This window comes from Aythya marila (assembly GCF_965140915.1).
Source record: "Aythya marila genome assembly, chromosome: 6".
Lineage (NCBI taxonomy): Eukaryota > Metazoa > Chordata > Aves > Anseriformes > Anatidae > Aythya > Aythya marila.
In genome coordinates, this window is record NC_139047.1 from 6,909,303 (window position 1) to 6,933,178 (window position 23,876).

General features: G+C 48.7%; 1 protein-coding gene across 1 annotated transcript; it reads right to left on the reverse strand.

Moving 5' to 3' along the window:
• Nucleotides 1–903: 903 nt before the first annotated feature.
• LANCL1 (LanC like glutathione S-transferase 1) lies at nucleotides 904–19,888 on the reverse strand. The gene is made up of 9 exons (XM_082763045.1): nucleotides 19,781–19,888; nucleotides 18,828–18,945; nucleotides 11,191–11,398; nucleotides 7,334–7,469; nucleotides 6,819–6,965; nucleotides 4,937–5,119; nucleotides 4,274–4,450; nucleotides 3,915–3,987; nucleotides 904–3,074 (listed from the first exon to the last, which is right to left on the reverse strand). Exons 1-9 carry the CDS (start codon nucleotides 19,862–19,864, stop codon nucleotides 2,998–3,000), a joined length of 1,203 nt encoding a protein of 400 aa, XP_082619171.1. The 5' UTR covers nucleotides 19,865–19,888; the 3' UTR covers nucleotides 904–2,997.
• Nucleotides 19,889–23,876: the final 3,988 nt, after the last annotated feature.

Genomic DNA, 23,876 nt, shown 5'->3' on the forward strand with positions numbered 1-23,876 from the left:
TCGCAGGGCTCTGCCCTCCTCGTGGCAGCCCCATGGATGTGGCTGCCCAGCTGCTGGGCTCGGCTGCCTTAAGCTAAGTGCGTGCAAAGCTTCTGTGCAAACCCCAGGCAACTGGAGCCAGGTAGGGCATTGGCACAGACTTGCCAGCAGCAGTCGGGCTGCATTGCCACCTGCTGGGGGGGACAAACCCTTTCCAAAGCCACCTCCACCCAGGCTTGGATGAGAGCAGTCTCCAAGCCCGCTCCCCTGCCAGGAGCAAGGCTCCAGCTTATTGCCTCGGCCACACAGTTCAGGCAGCTCTCCCCTCCTGCATTTACAGTTTGCTACCTTGTACTCTGTTCGATTTTGTCTTCAGGCACGGGATAGTGTTATAACTCTTGGGGGCTTGGTCTGGGTGCTGGCCTTCAGGTCAGGGCTTCCTTCCCTTGGTTGCTAGAGTAAGAAAACCCCACTCAAATTTGGCCAAGTTGTTGCCCTTTGGACAAAAAAAAATAAATAAAAATAAAAATAAAAGAGGGGAAGGGGATAGGTGATACCATGGTGGGGATCCTGGCGAAAAGTGGAGTCTGGGTAACTCATGTATAAGAAGCTCTGTGCCAGTAATTTTCTGCCCTACGTAGCTGCATCTCCAGCAGCAGCTTTTTGGGGCCCCAAGCCTGCCCTGTACCCAAAATGAGTGTGGGAATGGGAGCTCAAAGAAAGATGAGCAGGGGGAACAGTAACAGATTTGTCCCCCCCCACTGTCCCTGCCTTTGTCACCTCATACATCACTGAGCCTGCTGTCATTTCTTCAGAGCTGAAACCACAGCAGGGTTTTGTGGGGGTTGCACACCTGCAGATGCTGTTTGGCTGGCAGCATTTGGGACATTTTTCATCTTATTGGCAACAAAAATGGAGCTGGATGGCAGCGCCTTCAAGTGTGGTTTTCATTTATTTCTTGGGAGTATGCAGCACGAGGTTTTTAAACCAAAACAGCACAATGAGTAACGTAATTTGTAGTTCTTAGTTGATGGTCACACGTGTATGCTTCTGACTACAAAGTCTATGCAACTATGGTTGTTGGAAAGAGAAAGCACCTGTGATAAAGCAGCTTTGGACTGCTGCAATATCAGGCTCAAGTGCCCCAGCAGCATTTACCTTCTGAAGGTGTTCCTGTAATCCACAGGCACTGTCCAGCTTACGGATGCATCCGGGAACATTTCAGCAAATTCACCAGCGTGGTGGCTGTGGCTTATCTTGATCTCTTCAGAAGTGAATCCTTGTCACAAAGCGGGGGGTAAAATAACCCAAAGCTTGGTCATTTCAGTGTTTCATTGAACAGCACTCCATTTGTCAGCTGTGTCCCAGCCCTGGTGATTTACCTGATTGATGTATGAACCCTGGGACGCGGTGCTGCCGCAACACCAGGCTGCATGAACCACCTCCTGTGCAAAAGGCTGGGCTTTGAAGAAGGCAGCCTGCAGGGAATGCTTTCTACCCTTTGCTAAAACAACCCTTCGCGGAGGTTCTTTCAGGTCTGCCTACCCCACTGTTAAAGAAGAGACTGCCCTGCCTTCAGACACGAGCTAGCTGTGAGCGTGTCAGCTGTGGTCCTTGGGACAAGTGCACTACGCTGGCTGGAGAGGGCTCAGACTGCTGCTGCTGCACGCCGCCCTGCAGCCACTCACCTGCTTGTCAGTGCCCTCAGGCACTCGCCAACTGCACCCTTGAAAGATCAAACCCACGTCCACCCCTGTGCGGGCCATGGAGCTGCCATCAAACAGCACAAGGGAGTGAAGTGGAGTCAGTAAGGTGCCCTGTGCTCAGTACTTGGGTCATGCTTGGTGCTAAGAACGTGATTGAAGGGGTCAGGTCCCCAACTGCTGCAAAATAGCGTAGCATCAGCAAAGGACAAGAAAGCATATTTACCCCTTGCGAGTATACGGTGTGCTGACAGGTCAAGCCTATTTAACCTAGGGTGGATTTTCCAGGTGGATGGGTACACTTTGCATACTGAACTCCAGGAAGCAGTAACAAGTGACTCAAATTAACCAGGTTCAGGAAAGCTTATTAAAAGAAAGCCTTGAAACAACAGCTACACAGGCAACAGGCTAAACACTGAGAGGACTCAGTGGAATACATTTCTTTTCCTATGCTGCTGCTGGCAGCCACCTGTAATATTCACATACAGTTTTAAATAAGGACTGCAAAGTAAGTTTTCAAAGCTAAGCAGCAGCAACCACAGCAGCAAGCAGTCTTAGCTTACTTAAATTGGAGTTTTCCATTAAATGATCAATGGACTTCTGCAAGACAGCAAGTAAGCACAAAAACTAGTGGATTATTTATTCGTCTGTCACTGGAAAAAATGCACAAAGGAACTATACATAATAGCCTTTGCCTATAAAGCACAGGTGTAAATTTTGGACAAAGCTTTGGCTTGTCAGTTCCAGCTGCGCCACTTGCAATCTGACATTAAAAAAAACATATATAAAGACTCCACAGCCCGTCATACTCACTTCTTATGGAGCAGCCCAGCTCCTAAACTACCTACTCCATGGATAGTCAGAAAGAAAACACTTAAAAGCATATTGCAGGGCAATGGTCTCAGTATTTCATCTTTTGTTTTCCAAAGGCAAACATCCTGCAACTATTTGTCAGCACAAAAGAAAAAAAATAAATTAAATAGGCAAAGTTACATTCAATATAAATCTTTCTCCCAGAAAATGGGATACAGAAAATAGCAAAACTTTGTAGCCAACAAAATACTGTACATTTTCCCCCAGCTCCCGACTGCAGCCCCACATTTTCAAGAGACACCAGCAAATCCTGCATTCTGTGTTTTAAACTGAAACAACGCAATGAGATGACTGGAAATATTAGAGAACTTAGCGTGCCCTCTGAGGGATGGGTGGATGTTCGGTTAGGTAAACAACGATGAGTTTGGAAGGAGGAGAAAGCAGCGCTGAACTGCTCTTCCTAGTGCAGAAGGATTCAGGCAAGGAGCTGCCAAGCTCAGGTTTAGAGTTCAAATGCCGGGAACTTGGCCTTGGTTGGCACCAGCAGGTCAGCAAGAAAGTAAATGGTTCCAGCCATTCCTGAGAACAAAAAAACAGGCAATGAGCTTCGGGAGATTCTGTATGGGCACCAATGCTATTGGTTATCCAGGGTGTGAATGAGTCAGGAAGACAGAAGAAAGGGAAATGTTTTCAGAAGGACCTAAAATAATTTCCAAAGTTTCCCAAGCAGCTTATGTACTGTAGGTAGAGCCACCTACATTTAACATTAATCAAATGTTAAAAAACACCTGGGAAAACATGATGGGTCTCCCCACTTCCAGCCCCATCCCTTCTGGCTTTACCTGGCTTAAGAATCTGAACATCTTTGCAAAACTTTGGACCCTGTGATATCCTCACTGATGCAGCTGCCCTTGTTTGCTGGCCTGCAGCGAAGCTGGGGAGACTCAGGTTACCTGGGGAACCAGTTCTTTCAGCCTTTAGCAGGAGTGACAAAGTGCTACAGGAGCCAAAAAGGCCTACAAATGCAGCCTCACTTGTTCTTCACTCATGTTTGAAATAGAACTAGAAAGCCCATGGAGAATTTTAATCCTTAAAAAGGCACAGAGGAGAGATTGCCTGAGAAGCCAGGCTACCATAAGGCAGACTTTGACCTGCACCCATTAATGAATTCCCCTTGAGATCTGTGTGCAGAATCTGTGCAGGAGGCCCAAGGGGACAAGATGCTCCCTCTAGCTGGAGCTCCTGGCCTGTCTTACAAGAATCTGCTTCTGGGAAAGAGTAAAATCAGCGAACACAATTTCCCTCCCATTCTTTATCAAGTTTTGCAAAGCCCTCAGTGGATCATGCATTCAGTTTTTTTTTCTGTGCAGGACTGGCTCAGGCCCAGAAGCAAAACACAAGCTCAGAAAATGAGGTTACCTTCAAAGAGTGAGAACGGCGTATCTGGAGTCCGACACCCATGCTGACCATAGCTTAAACACCACTCAGCAAACTGGGAAAAGAGGAACAAAAAGCGTATAAATTTTCCTGGAGATGTGTCGTAAAACAAATACCACCCTCATCTTCACATTAACCCTTTGCAGAACGAGGCTTCTGCAGGATATTCCTTCTGTGCAGGCTGTCAGGCAATGACTGCACTGCTCGAGGACTATGCTGGTGGAACTGGTCAGAGCTAGCTGCACCTCTGCCATGCTGGAAATGAGGCTTCAAAGGAAAAGGCCATAATGTAAAACATGCAAAAGAGAATAATCCTCTCCCTTCCTCACGCAGGCTCTCACCTTGCAGGCCCTGTACAAGTATTTCATGTTCTGAGTGAGGTTGTACAGTGCTAGGAAACCATAGGCATTGCCGGCCGTCCCGTGACAGAGCCCGTAGCCCTTCTTCAGTAACCCGTACTGCCAGATCACTTCTGCGCACTGCAGGGCATCATTTAGGTACTGCTGCTCCCCAAACACCTGTAGAGACACAAAATATTCCCCCACGCTGAGGCAATTTCCTCCACACAGAGAGAGCAGCCCTGTGTGAGCGGGGAGGCCTGGGTTAATTAGCTCCTCTCCTGCCTACCAGTGTGACTTTGCTGCCTGTTTTGGAGGATGTTTGGATGTGATGGATGGAGCTGTGTGACTGTTACTTGCCATACAATTAGCTATCACCATCAGCCACCTGCAACGGGACACCCTGCAAGACTGATGGGTTATTTTCAGAAATAAATTAAAAAACGTTAATTTAATAATTTTTAAAACAATTTAATTATAAAAATAATTTAAAAAATGAAGTATTTAAAACATGAACTGCTTCAGTCAGTGGGCCCTGCGGGGTGATGATGTTATTTCTTTGTAAGAAGCCATCCTGCTTTCAGGCAGGAGGGTCTCGCATGTTTTCTGCATGATGAAATTCCACATTTAGGGGCCCCCAAACGATCTTTACAAGATTTCAGGTACCTTGTAGGCCTGGAGAAGCATGTAGATAACACCCGGTGCCCCATGGCACCAGTGGACGAGCAGGTCTCTGGTATCATCGATGCAGGGAGGGTAATTGCCCGATGGGAACTTGAGCTGGCAGACGTAATCCACGCTGGGTTTGACTGCATTGTGCAGCTTTACTTGGCTCACTCCCAGGCCAGGCTAAAAGAGAGAAAGTGTTAAATCCGGGAGACCTTTCTGTCTCTCCCTAAAAGGTCCAAAATCCACTTAAAAGATAGAAACAAAGCCACCTATGTCCCTTCTTGCTCCTTGTAAATGAAGTGTTTTCTTTAGCCCAGGCTTTCACGTGTCCCAGGTACCTGCTTGGCCCCAGGCTGCCCTTCAGCAGGGACTCGTTCCCAGATACCTTGTGTATCCCCAAAACAAAGACTTCTCTAAGAGTGTGATGCAGCCCTCAAAGCAAGAGAAGGAAAGTCTGTTCCTGAAGATAAGGAAGAATAGTCTCAGGTACCCAGCTTTGGAGTAAAGAGGTAAATTGTATAAAATAAATTGTATAAAAACAGCAGGAAGGGTGAATACAAGGAATGATTCCAAGCACCTCAGCTCAGAGCTGCTGGGCCACCCCTCCGGAGGGGTGTTGTTGTGTTTTCACAGATGTTTCTAGGTAATTGCAAGGCCTCAGATGAGAGCAAGGGAGGGGCTTCGGTTTCCCCTCCAAATGACACTGCCCGGTACGAAAACTGCACAGCTCTGACCTCCTGTGGCAGGCTGCAAGGAGGACTCCAATTTAGGGATCACGCTGTTCCCAGGCTGATGCCTTGGAAAGAAGAAGTCAATACTTGTGCTGTAAAAGCACTGGAGACAGGAGTCCAACATCCTCCTCTGTGTGCCCCCTGTCTGCTTCCCCCAAGGGTTTCTGTACGTTATGCTCAGCTCGTCTAGGCTCCTTGTGCTTCACACAGCACGGCATTTTATGGGAGACTCAGACTTTACAAATTTTAAAACAGCCTAAAACTCAGTGCAAATCTGAGCGCACAGCAGCACACTGCTGTCTTCCTTGCCCCCAGTCAGCTGTTCTTTACTCCTGGGCAATAATCACCTCCCATCCTCTTCTGCAAAGCTCCTTCTGCTTCAAAAGCACCAACCACCCCTTACTCTCTGAGTCATGTTAGAGAGTTAAATTCACAGGAACTCCGCTCCTGCATACAGGCATTAACTTTGAGGCTCCTACTTCAAACGTGAAAAAAAGCTCAAGCCTTGGTGAATTTTTTCCACCTGCTGTGAGTTAGGTCTAAAAAAAAATACCCCAAACCCCCCACACCTATATCTATGAGCCTTGCTATGTTAAAATAATTTGCATCGCTCAGTGGGCACTCTTAATGCTTTGAATATGCAATGTTGTTTATTGCTGTTATTACAGAGCTTAAGCACTGTAAATTTATGCACAAGGTGACCCACACAGGGGAATTATCACGCTGATTTCAGAGCTAGGGCAGGGAAGATTCCCAGAACTCTGCTGAGTTGTATAAAACTGTAAGAAAGGCAGCTTCAAAGCAAAAAGGCACTGCAGCTCCCAGATGCTTTATGGAAGTAAAAAGTCCCACAACTTTAACATTTAGATAGAAGGCCTGACCTTGGAAGGCATTTCCCACTTTCCTTCTATGCATATGATTTCTTTCACCATGTTTTTGTTACAGATTATTGTTCTGTAACGATCTGAGATTGCTCCAAGTAACCAACTCAACAAAATAATGCAGAAAGCCCCCAGATACCAACAAAGGGAAATACATTATAAAGATGTCTTGCCTAGCCTGACACCGCCCTGAGCCTATTCAGATGCCCCTCCTTGTAGGAAAGTGGAACAAGTGCTACCAGCCTCTCCCCTCCAAGTGCCTCTTACCTGCATGAGATAGTAATAAATGCCAGCCAAGCCGTGGGCTGCCCCGACGTAGTACTCCTGGTACCACTCGTACATCAGCGGGCTCTTGGTGGTAAAATTCCTCCTCTTGGCCAAGCTCTCTCCAGAGGCCACAACTGCTTCGCAGACCTGTGGGTGGGAAGAGATGTGGGTGAGGGAAATGCTGCTGTCTTGGAGCCAGCACAATGGGTATCCCGATAAAAAACAAAGCTGCTTTACTGCCCTCGTGCAGTGGGAAGCATGGTTGAAGGAGTGAGAGTGATGTCAATTCAGTCTGGGCATTTATATAGAGAGAGGGGGGGAGGAGGGGATGTAGTGCTGCTTCTCTTAAAAAGAACAGCAGGAGGGAAACCTCAAGGTGGTTTCTCACTTGTTGCCAGAATTGTCTGCATCTGGCACTGATTTTTTACCTGCTCAAAGGTGAGTGGGATGGGAAGAGACAGCTAACGAATCAGCAGGTGGCTAATTCAGCCTCTGCTGTTGAGAAGCCGCAGTACCTGCTGGATGTGACTTTGAGGGATCTTTTCCTCTCCGAAGTGCTTGTTCACAAAAAGCAGTGCATACAGGTAGCCCATGCGGCCATACAGCAGTTCGTCTGGCACTCGGGGGTCAACCTTGTGTAGGTGGAGCAAACTATAAAGAAAAATTCACGAGGGTGATCAGAGGACAATCAAAGCTCTATACAACTCTACACAAGTTGTGAGACTGGAGCTAAAAAAAAAACAACACAACACCAAAAAAAACACAACACAAAACAGTTTTGTCCCCCACTCCTGCCCACGCCCTGAGATCTGTCAGACAAGTCCCCGTGTCTCAGCATCCCAGTTATGCAGGGTACAAAATCTCTCCTTCTCCTCTGCTTTTTGTTTGGCTTAATGCTTTAGTGTGTTTAGTTCCCTGCGATGCTGCATGCTGGCAAGTCAGGCTAGTGCTGCAGGTACGTGAGAAAAGCTCACCCCTTATTCTCCAAAGTCCTGACAGCAAAGCCCCTTTACTGCCATGCCTGCAGGGCTCCAGAGCTACGCTGTCAGTGGAGGGAGAGGTGCTGGCGGGAGCTAGAAATCTAGGTAAGAGGTGGAGAGAAGCACCTGGACATGTTGTCTAACATCAAGTTTCTGTAGGACATGGAAGAAGCCTTCTCTAGGAAGAGTTAAACAACAGTGAGCAGCTCAGGAGAGCGTGAGTGCTGTGGGCTGCCTGTGGGGCAGCCCCACGATGACAACTGCTGGGTTGGCACCAGGCTTTAGCCCACAGCTGCAGAGTGGGAGCTCTGCTGGAGTCTGAAACCTTCTGAGCCATTTTTCTGTTACGGTTTTGTGAAGCTGGTGATATTCCCGTTGTGCTCATGGTGACAGAGCTCTTCAGGATGGTACTCCATAGACTGGAGGTCCTGCTGTGTCAGAGCAGCAGGCAGGGCTGGGACTGGTTCTGGCTTTATTTTCCTGTTCGTCTCCGAGAAATGATGGCACTCTGAAAAATGCCATCACTTTTGAAACACCACCAAAAGCAGCTCCAAGGCTGCTTCTTCAGCTGATTCCTGCTGCAGCTGCAAGAGGGAAAGGGCTAAAACAGGAGAGCACTGTGTGCAGGGCTTCCCCATCACAGCAGCGTGAGGAACAGAAGATGCACTTTGGCAGCCCTTGCTCCCAGGCAGAACGAGGTGCTGCGAGGGGAAGAGGCAAGCAAATGTCCCAGGTACCCTCAGAGCAGAGAGAGGATGCTGGGCTCTGACTCCTTTTGGCAGGAGGGTTTCCCTTGGCACTGGACTCAAAGTGAGCAGAGATATCAGAGGAGAAAGGAGAGAACAACATCTCGAGGTGGATTGGCCCTGTCTCCTCTTGCATCGCTCCCTGGGGAGGTTTCTTACGGATTAAACCCAAGAGACAGCTTTTGCACACGAGGCTAGGAATAACCAGGGGCCTGGCAAGCCTGTCTGGCAGGGATCCTGCTCCCAGCTGCGTGGGCTGAAGGGAAAGCCCTGCTGCTTCCCCGTGTCCTCTGTCCCCACGTCCAAGGAAAGCAGATAACAAGGAGGGCTCCCAAGGAGGAAGGCGGCGCTTCAGCAGACGGGCAGTGCCCAGCAGCAGGCTGGCAGGAACAGATGTTGGCTGGTGATGATGCTCAGCTCCGAGGATGTCAGGAAAATGTCAGGTGCAATAGCAGCAATGGGTGGCTGGATAAAAAGTAACACCCATGCTAAGGATTTTCAGCAGTGTGGATGTAAAATCTTCTCTTACTGAGGAAATCTGGAGCAGCTGGAGCTACTGTTCTTGCTCCCTTCACATTTCTGCTTCTAGCTGCCTTCCCAGCCAGGGCCATCAGGGGAGAAGCTTGCCAGCAGTTGCTGTCCTTTTAGATCCACGGGGCAGGGCTGCACAGCATGTGTGCAGTGAGATACCCAGGCTGCTGCTGTACAGACTACAGTCCGAACGTGTTTCTCGGGTGTGAGGGGGATAAAAAAAAAAAAAAAAAAAGGGCCCTGAAAGAAAGAGCCACTGCTCGCAGATCAGGCTGTTATCTCAACTGCCAAAAATCACTAGTGTCTGGTCAGAGGGAAAGTGAGGCAGCTGCAAAGCAAGAGGGGGGATTTGTAAGCCACTGGCTCTAAAAGCACACCTCTGACCTGCTGAATTGGGGGGGGACAGCAGGGAAAAGAGCTCCTGGAACACAGCTCCGATTTTCACACGGTCTCGGAAAATGGGCTGCCCTGAAACGTTACTCTCCTGAGCATAAAAGCACATTTCTTGGTCATGAACTCATTTAGGCAAGAGCAAGGCAGAAAAGTAAGCTCCTGTCTTTCCCACTGCAGGGAGAACCTGGCTGGTGAATTCTCTCCTCAGCACCTGAAGATGAGGCGCTTTAAAAGGCAGAACACAATGGAGAGAGGCTCTCCTTCCCCACAGCGGTAACAGAAGGCCGCTTTCCAGGCACTGCATAACTTAGCAACCCTTCTGTAACTAAACAGCATATTCAAAACCCACTGAAGAGCTTTGATCAAGGGAACTACTTCTCAAAGAGAAATACTCTCTTTTTAAAGGTAGCATGGTCAGGCTAACTGCTCTGGGAATTGGTGGTAGAGCAAGGACAGTGTAAATGTTCCTTCAAAAATGCCACAATTTTCTCTTTCTTCCTCTCAGATGTATGAAGAAACCCATTTTCAAGGCTCTGCCCTCATTATGCCATTAGATGGCAGTGCAGGATTAATCACGACTTTCCATTCTGCCACAACACTCTAAGCAGAACAGCAGGGATATGTGAGGGGGAGATTACAGCAAGAAAGATCACGGATTTTCCATAACTTGGGGCTTATGTACTGACCACAACTGGCTGCTAATAGTTGGCAGATCAGTTGCCTTGTTAGCAAATACATTAATCATAGTGAGATTCATCACTTGGACACAGTCTTACGGAAAATCCAAACCACAGAGCATTTTAAGAATAAAAAAGGGAGATCTGTCTTCAGACTGACCACATCTATGTAAATGAGAAGCTATTCTTAGTTGAAGGAGTGGGAACGGGGTGCCCAAGTCATACTGGACCCTCAGATAGCCATTCCTGACGTTTTTAATCCGTATCATGCATGATGTTTTGGGAGCTCATGGCTGTTTTAAGGACATTCAGCATCATTCTGAAGTGCCTGGGTTTTGTCTTGTTTGTGTGCTGACCACTCATGAACAGCATCTCTGCGCAGGGCTGTTTCTCACCCTCTCAAACTTATCTCCCTTAAGCAAGAAAAGCTCGCAACTGCAATCTCCTCCTCTCTTTTTCTTTCCTTCCTCTGCCATTTGCTGATCTGATTGTAGGACTGCTTCTATGTCCTGTTTTTTCTTAAGTATCCAACAAAAATACATCTGAAAACAGTTGAAGGAAGGCAGGAAATAGAAATAAATGAATCATAACCAGCTGCATTCAGCAGTTGAAAAGGATGCTGTCAATCGTAGGTCTAAGTCAAAGCCAATTAACAAATAGTAAGTGGAAGCAAGTGACACATTTCTCCTTTTCCTCAATATGGCAGTAAAGCTAAATTTAAGGGTTCCAAAAAAATCCCAAACCTCCCCTTAGTTTTATTTATTTATTTTTTAATTTGGGCATTTTTTTCCCTGTGTTACCTGAATTATTTCTGAAGTGGCAATGCCAGCTAAGCACTATCCCTGCTCCCCTACCTGCAGCCCCAGCCAGGCAAGCTTCTTCAGGGCAGACGTTTGCGTTGCCTTGCTATGTGAATGGATTCCCTGCCTCTAAGACTGCCAAAATCTACTCAGGCTTGGAGGAGAGGGCCTGGAACAAGCCCAGACCAGTTCTACAAGCAAGTGCAGGATGAATGTCAGGTCGAAGACATAACCAGGCGTTTTACCGAGTGATGCAGTCTTCTGACTGCTTCTGGTTCTGCAGTTTGTGGTAGACGACAGCAGCCACTGCCAGAGGCCCGGCATCGCCACACAGGAACGTGATGGATCGTTTCGTCAGGCAGCTCAGGCTCTTCTTCACGTACTCCTGGGCCACCTGGAGGTAGGCTGGGTCTCCGTACACATCGTAGAGGTGCAAGTACAGCAAGGCAATGCCTGCGGAAGGAACACTAAGATTGTAACCCTCAGAAAACTTTGCATCTTGGTTGTTTTAACACTAAAAGCCTGGCCCTCAGCCTCATCTTAGGCATAACCCCCGGCGGCAGCACCCACACCTTCTTTTCCTGCTTTGTGCCTCATGCCGCTCGTGAGTGGGCTGCAAGTGGAGACAAACAGCAGTGTCTGACCCAGGAAGGCCTGGAGGACAGCAGAGCCTCTGAAACACAGGTTACATGCTGTTTTAGGAGTTGGGAGCAGAAGAGGAGACCTAGGCAAAGCCACCTAAACCTACAAACTGTGCCTGGGACTGTGGTGCAATACAGTGAAATTAAAACAAAACAAGCCACCAGAACAGCAGAAAACATCAGGCAAGACAGGACTTGTGGCAGAGTGGTGCTGAGCTGTTTCCCTGTCTCAGCTGCTCCTTCCCATGCCAGGAGGTGAAGGGCTGGGTCCCTTAGCTTGGATCTGATTAAAGTGACAGATCATCAGCACTGAGAAGCATCCTATTGGGCTCTATTTTTTTAAATTTTATTATTATTATTATTATTTTTTCCCTTCCCACTGGGAAGCATGAGCAAGACTGCTACACATCTGTGGAGACCAGCTGCTGATGAGCAGGTCCCAAGCCCTACTAGAGGGGCTGCTGCATCCTACAAAAGGAAAGAGGCTGCACATTGCTGTCAAGAGTAGCCCTGGTCTGAAAAAGATAAGCTACCTGGAACGCTGGAAACGGCTGCGTGGTCTTCCCTGGATGTTTTGAGTGGGGTGGGCAGTTACAGAAAGAGCTCTGCTACTAAGAAGTCGCAGCAATTGCTGTCCCTGGGCTCTGCCTGCCCTGCCTTCATCCAGCTCTCGAAGCTTTTAGTATGTAGCTGCATTTGAAAGGTCTGCCACGTTCAAACATCCTTCTGATCTGGAAAGCATCCTCAAACATGCACTGGAGAAAGCTACTGGTCTGTATCCCTCTGAGAAAGGCTCCTTTCTCTCCTCACCAGCAACTATTTCTGTGAAGCCACAGATCCTGTGTTTAAGCCTAAATTAATTGAGCCAACCTCTGCAGATTTTGGTGTTGCAAGGGGGGTAGGGTAGGGTAGGAAGAAACATGCTGCACAATTACTTTCTACGGTACCGAGGACAATTTTAAATTTAGATCACTTTCTCATTTTGCACGGGTAATCTCCAAAGCTTCGTGCTACAGACAATTCAATTTCACATGTATATTAAGGGCAAATTTCCATTTCCCGCTGAAGTTAATAACCTTGTCCTCTCTCAAAGCAGTTTCGTGTCAGTATTTCCAGGGAGAGAAGCCCAGCTGCATGGTACCATCACTCAGGTTTATAAGGACGTGGACATGAAGCCCTGCTTTAAGGAGAACCCTCCTCCTTCAGCCAGCAAATGCAAAGCAACTCTCCTTGATTTATTTAGCACCTAGCACAGCCTCTAGGCTCTTAATAGGCCTGATAGCTGTCTGAGCACAACTTGCACTCTTGAGTTATCTGCTTTAATATACAACTTTTTGCTTTCTAAGTAGCTTCTATTCCCACCGCCATCATACCACCCTAATTACGTACGTAACTACCACACCAAGAATGATGCTAGGACCGAATTCTGAGAAAGTAAATGTCTCACCATTGTTTTCCTCTGACTTCCTCGCCTCTCCTCTTTTAAACATTTCTCATCCTCCTTCCCTCCCAGCTCAAGCATTCTCTAACAATCGCTCTTTTGGAAAAGACTCCAAAAAACATTCATCTACGTTAAGGGATGGGAGTAAAAGCTTTGCTTGCCCAAATCATTTGTCTTTCCTTCTTCTTTAAAAAAGAAAAGCTGTCAAACTGCATCTAAAGACAATTCTCTCAACTCATGCCTCAAGGAACTCATGCTCCCAGGATGATCAGCAGGGCACGAGGCAGTGCTACCTGCGAGCCCACAAGTAGGGAAAACCAGCAGAGAGCAGAAGCACGCACAAAACCATGGTATTTACAGATGCACGTAGAAGGACACCAAACGCAGCCACCTGTGTGGGAAATGTTGCACACTGACCTGCCTGCCAAGATGCAGATGGTCATTTCAGAGGCAGTGTGGTTTGCAGACAAGAGTTTCCCCCGATGGAATTGGCTCAAGTAAGCTGTGCTGCTCTGCAGAAGTTAACCCACGACTCTGCCTCAAGCCCTCTCCGCTACCTTCCTCACCCCAGCTGTGAGGTTTGTAGGGTTTGCAGGCTTACATGATGGGTTTCTGGTATGCTTTCCGTGCCATACAAACATCACATCCTTGATCAAACGGGACCCTGTAGGCGGTGGATCTGCTCCACTACCATGCACCTTGGAGGTCTGTGTTCAGTGTCACCGCTGGAAGTGCCTGTGACCTGTTTTTGTGACCTCTGAGACCCCCGATTGTTCCCAGCAGAATTGCCACACTGCAGCTGTCATCTGCTGCTATTACCAAAAATTTATGGGCTTTGTTCTGTGTATCAGTTATCATTGGTCTTTCCTCTCTCTAGTTTCTCCAGACTACATTTTTTTCTCCTTGCAGTGTAAGGCCTTGCTGCATACCCACAAGTGACAGAGAATGCATCAGACATCACTTGGTGGTGCAGACAGCAGTGAACATGTGAGTTATCGACAGCACATCCTTTTAGTAGGGCTCTGATCACCAAAACTGCCATCCCTAGGGTGCAGGGAGCCAATGCACTGGAGAAAGAATGACCGAGTCACCTGCTAGCTGCAGAGAATCACGAGGCAAAAATCAGTTTTGTATCTCACATCAAAGCCTCTTTATTTAACATCTTCACTAGGACTGTAAGCAGCATCTCTCTCCTCTTGCCATCCTGCATCAGCAGATGTAGAGGGTTGCTTTGTGTTAAAGGCTTCTTTTGGGGAGGCATAGGAGGAGACTTAAATGCACACAGTGGGAACAGATGTGTTTGCACCAATCACCTAACGCTGATGGTCCTGATTTTAGAAGCTATTGCCTCCAACAGAGCAGACATTGCTGTAGACAGAAGACAGGTTCTTGCTGGAGAGCGAAAGTGCTGCAACAGGCTGAAAAAAAAAAAATCTCTCTCTACCATATGACCATTCTGTTGGTCAAACAGAAGTAAAGCTCTGTCTGGACTTGCCCCCAGGCTCCTTCTGTTGGGTTGCACCACCACTGCCAACAGCTCTGCTGGTGGGAGACAGCAGTGAGACAAAGCTTCCCCCCCGTGCTGGATGAAGGTGAGAAGGAAGCACTGCTGGGTGTCAGCTCTGCTGCAGTCCCCTTGTTGACAACAGCGGGGGGATGCCCATGAGACTGCTCTGTACGTGCCTCCTTCCCTTTGTGGGGAAGCTGATGCCCGTTCAGGTGCTGGACAACACCAGCAGCTGACCCAGCGTGGGCCTTTCCCAGAGGTCCCCAGGTTGGTACAGGAGGAGATTTCTGGGTCACTCAGCCAGGCAGTACCCTTAAAGCAGGATGTCAAATCTAGAGGGAAGAAGCACAACATGATCTCTGCACGGAGCAAGAAAGCCTGATGGTTTTTAGTGGGAAACCTGATGACATTTTAATGAGTCAGGCATGGGGTAAAAGTTACAGAGGGGGTGGAAAAGCTCTGCTGCCCAGCTCAAAGGATAATGAGCATCTTTTCTGGTGCAGAGGTGTGGGATGTCATTTCACACTCACAAATTCATGTCAAAGGCGTGTTGAATGGGAAAATGAGCTGTCTTCTATAGAGGGTCTATTGTCCTGTGTTTGAAACTGCCTGGGGGCTCACAGGTGCATTTTACTGCAGCTTGCCTTCCTAGTGTGTTGTGGGATATGGGGTGTCTCTCAGGATGCCTCAGATTCTCCGACAAGAAAACCTGGTAATAACGCTTTTGTAAAACTTACTTTTCTTCTTCTGAGAAAAAATTAAAAAAATAAACAACCCAGCCCAAACCAAAATACCCTTTACCTCATCACCAAATCCTAGAAGAGGCTGGGTTAGAAAAGACATACAGAGGTCATCTGATCCAACACCCGGAATTAAAGCCAACTTCAAAATTACACCTCATTGCTCAGAGCCTTGCCCAGTCTAACACTTAGCATCTCCAAGAATGGAGACTGCACAAAAACTGCCCACCAGGCACCTGGCAGGATGTGGCTTATGAGGGGGACACAAAGCATTTTCTCTCCTCAAATGTAGCCCTATTGCATTTTACTCTGTAGGGCTTGTCTGAGCATTTCCATTTTTCTGAACAGAGCTGTAAGGGGATGCAAGTTCTCCGGGTTATGAGGTTAAAACTAGGATATCACACTGAAGTGAACAAAAGGCATTTTTCCAGAACCTCTCTTGAACTGGTACAGTCAGAATTTCTACTCGTTCTTAAGTGGCTTTTCTTTCATCTGGCGTGTCCTTTGAAGAGTCCTTTCAAAAGGCAGCTCAGCCCTTCTCTGCTCCACTTGCCCAGAGGCCAGCTGAAAGCTGCGGCAGGGGCAAGCCACCTGGACTCACTGGTTTGGTTCAAAGGCCCTCAAGCTCTAAAAGCCATGGCTAGTACGTGGCTCAGGAAGGGAATGCTTGCATGGGAAACAAATCCCAAAAGCACTGGCAAAATGGGCAGGCAGGAGAATCTCTCCCTTCCACAGCATTTCAGAGGGCAGACCACCCCATCATCTTGGGACATCAACAGCCAACAGGGAGCAGACTCAAGAGCTTCCCAGCTTCTGCAGTCAGCAAAGAGGTGCCAGCAGTGAAGTCAGACTTGTTCCATTTCTTTTCCACCATCTGTCCTTCCAGTCTAGCTGGTCTTTCAAGCACAGCCTCCTGCACTACAAGGAGACCAACACATATCTGTAACTCTTAGGCATCATCATGTTTGACAACAGGCAAGAGCAGCATACTTCTGCAAGGATTTGAACCGCTTCTGATTCAAAATTAACTTCGGGCAGTTTACCTTCCCTTGGTCAATACTCTGATACCAGTGAAACAGATTAAGACCACAAAAACTTTTGCAGCAGTCTAGCTAAACTGATTATAAGAGAAAACGGAACACAACAGCTGAGCCTGCTCTACAGCCAAGCACGTACCAGGCTTTGCCTACAGGGCCCTGATCTCTCTGGGGAACTGAATGAAACCGTAACAAGCAGATTCAAACGTGTTCTGAGGGCATTCAGCTGTACACTGCATAATCTGGATCCGAAGTGCACTGTCACTGCCTCTGAGCTGAAAATGCAAGTCCTACCTTCCCTCTGCTCCAACTTCACGTGCCAAGAAGCTGTGGCTGTGTGGGGGAACAGGGCTCTCAAGTGTGTTGGGAAAGAAATAGGCACCAAAGCAAAATACCAGCATATGCTGTGTATTACAGGGTGTAATGTAGTACGCTCAAGTATGTTACATTTCACACAGAGTTTACGCTAAGAGAGGCACATTTCAAATCTCCCTTATTAGCGGCCACAAGAGTGCGGGTTGATTTCAGACTGCTGGGCAATGATTTACATGAGAAGATACTCAACAAGCCTCTTCTACTTAAGCAATTAAGGGAAAAAGCTGCTGTCTTGGCCCAATTAATTTGCTCTCTGGAAACCAGCACTGAATAAATTAATATAGCTAGGATTAGAAAAGAAAGGAGGATGACTCACATACAGCGTAATATCTGCAAACTTCACTTCTCTGGCTGTGACCTGCAGGAAATCTGTCCACAGGCTTTTTCTAATCCTATTAGCCAAGGCAAGAATGTTGTATGCCCAATGAGGAATGATCCCAGGGAGGAAAAAAAAAGAGAAATGCCTCTCAAGAAACCGCTTTCCAAAATAATAAAAAAATAAATTAAAAAAAAAAAAGAAAGCAGAAATCCTACCAGAACTCAGCCACTGTCACTTTCCAACATGAGGCTCCTTAAGGCCACCCTATGAAAAGGGAAGTGTTTACCTTCCCCTGCAGACTTTCAGCTGGCTGTCCTGCTTTACCTCCTGAATTCCTCTGGCCAGAGGTAGACTGCTGCCAAGCCAAGCAGCATCATCATACCTGAAGGCCATCATCACATCCAGAGTGCTCTTCACACAAAGGGAGCTGAGGGAAGGCTGAACCCCTCTCTCCCAGGATAAGCTCATCCAGTACTGAACAGAAATTCACACAAAGCAGCAGCAAAGTGCTGCCAAGCAGCAAATGAAAAGGAAAAAAAAAAAAAAAAAAGAGAAACACACAATAGTCTTCTCCCACGCTGGAATTCAACAGTGGCATGGTAATATTTCTTATGAACTGTGTTGGAGTGGTCTTACTGCTTGTTTACCTTACCAAAATTTTCAAGCAGCCATTTCTGGCACTGCTTTCACCAAGCTGCAACATTAGCTTAGCATCAACACAATGATCACTGTTCTTCTAGCAAAATGTTGGCATCAAGTTCCATCGCATCTAAGCACAAACTAGCCATGCCCAGATTACAGCATGGAAAATTGCCATTTAGGATCACAATGTATTGAGGAAAATAAAGAAAAAAGCCATGACAGCAAAAAAAGAAATAATAAATCCTTCAGCAGTCACAAAAGTAACTGCACCTATCCCAAGATCCCTCCCTAGAGCCTGGCACAGCACAGAAAGAAGCGCCTTGAAAGCTGACAAAGCACACAACAGAATCCAAAAGCCAAAAAGGATGAGGCAAAGAAATGTGTCCTCCCTGCCTCCAGGGGGTAGAAATAGGGTGGGGAAGGTAGGGCACACTCCTAAAGTAGGAAGAACAGGTTGAAAATGCACCACAGGAAAAAGACAAACTCCTGGAAGCTTAGGACAGAAGGGTTTGTGCAAAGAAGGCTTCCATCCATAGTTATACTTGCATTTCTGCTCCCTCTAACAGCTCCTAGAGCAGAACTAGCCCTGGCTGAGTGGAGGGACACTACCTAGGGAGAAGGAATGGTGCAATTTGACAATCAAACATCGTCACAAGATAAAACTCAGCCCAAGCCGAAAAGATGGACATTAGTTCAGGCTCTAAGGTCATGCCTGCCACTCTGCAAGAAGCCCTTACAGGAAAATGGCCTGCTATGCACATAGGCCTACTTCACAGAGTAGTAGTTATAAATACCCTCAGCACAGCCATATTTGGAGCCAGTCTCTTCAAAGGCTTCAATATTTGCTCTCAAGAAGATGCATTTCAATCCTCTCGCTTTATTTGTTGCGGAAGTGTGGCACTGTTACTCAAGATCTAGTCTTACTTACCTTGCAATGCTATGGTCCTCCCTTTGCAGTTTGAGTTCTGCTGCCAAAAAAAGGTGAGTCACTGAACGACAACCCCTTGGTTTAACAGATTAAACCATCATGCGGGAGAAGTGCCATTTACGATACAAATCTGCTGTCGTCAAACTACAAAGAAACAGGGGATGACTTAGCCTAACCTTGAGGACAGTTTCAGAGGGGTTGAGCTCCCTTCTCAGCAGATGGCTGATTTTTGTGCCCAGGGGGCCACCCTACCTGTCCAGCCAGTGTAAGCCGTGCAGTCATGGGGGTCAGCACACTTGAGGCCCCTCTCCATCTGCTGGAGCAGCTCCCTTATTTTGTTGTTCAGACGCTGCGTGAACTCAGGCGTCAGCTGTGCAGAATCAAGAAACACCAAAGAAAGGCAACATCAGCACACCGGGAAGGTCTTGGTAAATGGCTGAACGCGTGTGAAAGCACCTGGGGGCACACACCAGGGATTTTCTCCAGCTGCTGGCAGCATTCACCTCCTAGCAAATATCCAAGAAGTCTTTGCCAGCAACTGCTACCCCACCACCACCAGGGCCATGCCCTGCCCTGAGGCTGCAATGCCAGCACCTGTAAGGCCTCAAAGCCATGCTGGAGGAAGATAATTTCTTGTCCTGGCTTTAAACCACGGACAGAGGTGGGCAGGTTGGAAGATACCTTAGAAGCCCTGGGCACCTTCTTCTTTCTGGAAAGCTCTGCTGGGATAAGGACTGTCAGGTCTTTAACCTCTCAGGAACAGCTGGGCCACCACACCAGAAAGAGTGAAAAACCTGTGACCTCAGGTTTTGCCAGTGCCACAGGAGATGCTCCGATAATCATCCACCTTGGAGGAGGACACAGCAGCCAACCTATTGCTTTACCACGGGCACACGAGGATCGTGACACCACATACCCTCACCCGCTGCCACCCCCTGCCAAACAGCCCCTCGGTACAAAACACCCCAAAACCTTTTATTTTGCTTAAAAAAAAGACCAGAAAGCCCACTTCTTTTTTTGCTGTTGCTTAAGAAAGCCCACCCTGGGAGCCCCCCCAGGGCACCCCCCAGCCTGAGGGGCTTCTCCCCGCAGCCCCCGCCGGGCGCGGGGCCGCGCTGGGAGGGACTCGGCGGGCGGCCGGGGCAAAGCGACAACCCCCGGCCGCTCCCCCCCTCACCCAGCCCGGTCCCCGTGGCCCCACTCACCCGCCCGGCGGCATCGAAGTAGCCGGTGGCCAGGGATTTATCGTAGTCCGCGTAGGGGTTGGGCAGAGCCCGCTGCGCCATCATGGTGCCCGCCGCTCGCTGCCCGCCCCGCCCAAATGGCGGCGGCCGCCGGGAGGCTGCGGGAGGCCGGGCCGGGGAACGCCGCCCCACAGCGCCCAGCCCCAGTCCCAGCCCTATAGCGATGTGTAGGGCTTGGGTTACGGGCTGAGTCCCCGTGTGGGGCCGGATCGCAGGGTTTTAGGGGTCCTCTGAGGCTTTGGGAGCCATTTTGGCTGGCTCTGAGGGACGTAGGACGGGGGAGTTTGTGGGTGCCTTGCTGCTGGCTCTGGGGGGTTTTAAGGATCCTCTGGGACTCCTTATAAATGTTCCTGTGGGGTTTGGGAACTCTGTGAGGTTTAGGGGATGCCTTTTGGCTGGAGCTGTGTAATTTCAGGGCCCTGTCTACCTGGTTACTTGGAGTTTGTAGGTGCTGTGTGGTTTAGGGCACTGTTTGGCTGGCCCTGTGGTGTTTAGGGGGCCCTGTGAGGCTTAGGCTGTGTGGTAGCTGCATGAAGTTAAGGGTCCTGGTGGGGTTTAGGGATCCCATGTGTTGGGCCCTGTGGGGTTTGCAATTCCTGTGGGGCTTGAGGCTCCTTTCAGTTAATGGCAAGGGACTCTGAGGGCCCTGTGAGGGTTTGGGAGCCATTTTGTGTCTCTGAGGGATGTGGGGAGTTCATGGGCACCTTGCACCTGTCCTTGTGGCGCTTAGGGGCTCTGTGGGACTGAGGGGTTCCCTGCAGCAGTTCCTGTGGGGTTTGAGGTATATTTTGATTGTTTCAGTGGAGTTTGGGGACCCTGGGGGGTTTGGGCAATACCTTTTTGCTGGACCTGTGTGATTTGGGGGCAGTGTCTATTTAGCTGTGTAGGGCTTGCAGCTGCTGTGAGGTTTGGGGCACCTTTTGGCTGGCCCCAAGGGGTTTAGGGGGTTCCATTGGGTTTAGGGATCCCCTTTTGTCTGGACCTGTGTATTTTGTGGGTATTATGTTGCGGATCCTGTGGCATTTAGGGGGTCTTGTGAGGCTTATAGCTGCATGAGGTTACGAGGCCCGGTGGGGTTTAGGGGCCCCATGTGGCTGTCCCTGTGGGGCTTGGGGTTCTTGTGGGGTTTAGGGAATCCTTTGTGGCTGGCTCTGTGGTATATGGGGCCTGTTGTAACTGACCCTGGTATTTAGGGGACTCCTGGGGGGCTTAGAGGCCCTGTGTGGATGGCCCTATGGATTTTGTAGGCCTTGTGGGGTTTGGGGCTCCTTTTGGCTGGCTCTGAGGAGTTTGGGGGCCCAGAGAGTCAGGCCTTGTGGCATTTAGGAGTCCCTGTAGTATTTAGGCTGCATAGGCAGCTGCATGAGGGGGTCCTGTGGGGTTTGCATGCCCTACTGGGTTTTAGGGGCCCAGTGGGGTTTAGGATTCCATTATGGCTGTCCCTGTGGGACTTGCAGGCCTTGTGGAATTTAGAGGCCCCTTGTGGCTGGCCCTGAAAGATTTATAGGCCCCCTGTGACTCTGTCTTTGAAGCTTGAGCCCTGTGGGGTTTCAGGGGCCGCAGTGGGGTTTTGGGCCCCACATAGTTAACGCAATGGAGCTGGAGGCCCTGTGGACGTGGTGCCTGCCTGGTGCAGGTGGTGGCAGAGAGTCTGCCCCAGGAGCACGCGTTGGGCCCTGCTTCCCTCTAGCAGCAGCACTTTACCCGGCTGTGAGGCCTGACACAGCACAGATCTGCACTTGCTGCTCACCTCCAGTGCTGCTGCTTGTCGCCTGTGCCAGCTGAGCTGCTTCAGCTCTGTGACAGAAGGGTAGGTGACCATGACTTCCAGCCCTGAGCAGTGCCACCTGGCCTGCTTTTTATCCCAAATGCCCCATAGCAGCAGTGTCCTGGTGTTTGGGGTCTCCCTGCAGCCCTCCTGTGATGTGTGTCCCTGTGTACCAGCTGTGTAAAGCAGAAGTCTGTGGGACGGTGTTCATTAGCCTGAATTGGGCTAAGTTGCCCTTACATGCTGTGTTTCTGATTCTGTCTGGGGTCATGCTATGCCCCATTCCCTTTTAAACCCCGCAGGCCTTTGGCACAGTGTGGGAGCCCTGCTTAGGATCTGGCTTGCTGAAGTGCACAACTTGTTGGGGGCTTCTAGAGAGGTCTAAGTGCAGTGGCATGCTCTGGTGTGGGAGCTGAACCCATCTGGGTGGGTTGGGGGAAAACATCTGCTTCAAGAATTTTCCTTTCAGTGGTGGTCAGGAACACCCATGGGAATTCATTAGGTGGTTGCATTCATGTTTGGGGCAACTGCTTTATGTTAGAGATTCTGGTTTTCTGACCATATGCCTGCTTATTATAATTTGTAAAATCAGAGCTCAAAGAAAAAAAAATAAATTGCAGGGAATGTTGAGAAACAAGCACAAAATAATGTGGGGCCAGGCTCATAGCCTGTGTTAGTCTTCCATCTGCAGGTCAAAATTATATTTCCAATTATATTTCCTACCTTCCTTCCCCCAGGCACATTTCAATATAAACTTCTAGTGTAAAGTATGCTACTTCAGCTTTAGAATCTTTGTCTTGTCTTTGATTCCTTCCTTATTTTCTTTTCTCTTCAGATCACTTCAAGAAAAAGATGCTTCTCCCCTACTATATTGCCTGTTCTCCTCACCATGACCCCCAAAGAATTTTGTTTCAGTGTTGTTTTCTAAACGTCTGTGGTCGCTTTAGGCTTTGATGGAGTTCTTGCCCAGGATACATCCAGAGCATCTCGCTGTTGCTGTCACCTGGAGCCCAGGTAAGTGACTCTTAGTAACTTGTCTGTGCAGAACAGGACAGGAAAGAAGCAAATGAGCCGGTGAGGGAATCTGTTCCCATCTTCTCACTGCAATTTCAGTCTTTTTGGGGTGTTTGGGTGTGTGTGTGGGGGACTTTCTTGTTGCATCTGTAAAAGATTATGCTGGATTCACTGGGAAAAAGTGATGAGAGGAAATATGTTCAGAACACATCTAGAAACTACTTTTGTGTGGAAGCAGCTGTCAGAGTAGACAGAGGAAATGGAAAGAAAACAGGCTTCAGTTGGTCTTCCTTGCAGTCCTATCCCAAAGTTGTTCTTAGAAGAAATCTCTGTTCCTGAAGTGACTTGCAATCAGTGGCTGAAAAGATGTCCCAGAATCTTTCTACAAGTGAGAAAAGAACAGTGTGTAATATTTCCTTGTCCACTGCAACAGCTAAAATACAAATCTTTACCACATTTTAGCAGCATAAGTGTCCTGGCTGTTGGTGGTCCCTACTAGCCTGGTAGCGTGCCTGTGGGTCCTGTAGTTATGTGACTAAAATTCATATTTCATGGCTCTCCCTGAAGAAAGCATCAGGATGCCTGAGTGTGTTCCTTCCTTATCCCGCGATGATGCAAATTCCAAGCCTTTGCTGTTGCTCCAGCTGCCTGCGGACTGCCTGGCGCCCTGCCTGAGGACTTGCTGGCCCACCTCCTGCCAGAGTGGAAGAGGCTCCTCCTGGGGGCTCTGCTGGTAGGGTAGGGTTTGTAACCTCACCTACAGCTGATCTCCGGTCAGCAGGTGCCAGCTTGGGCAGAGTAGATGCAGACTCGCACGTGGCCTTTCCAAAATGGTGCTTTGGCATCTACCCCTCCTGTCAGGGTCAGGCTGACCTCAGACAGCGGCCTCCCTGCTGTGGAGCAGATGGGCTTAGCGTGGTAACCCCGTAACAATAATGCAAGGCTTGCTTGTTCTGGTTTTGCTACTGTGTGCTGGATGTGAGGGAGTGCTGCAAGCAAGGATAACTTGTCCTTTGGGGCCTCCTGAGACAGAAAAGGGGATTTGGGAAGCTGCATGTGGAAGTGCCTCACAGAGCATGGTCTGTGTGTGTGGGGGGGGATTGGTATCACAGAAAACTGCCGAGATTAAGCACTTGGGTGGTGGGAGAACTTTCACCTGCTGAAAATCACCCTGGGGTGATGTCTCGGGGCTTTAGGAGAACTGCTGCACTACAAAATTTTGTAGTTAAGGAACGGGACCAAGGTTGTATTCATCCCTCCATCTATGTTTATTTT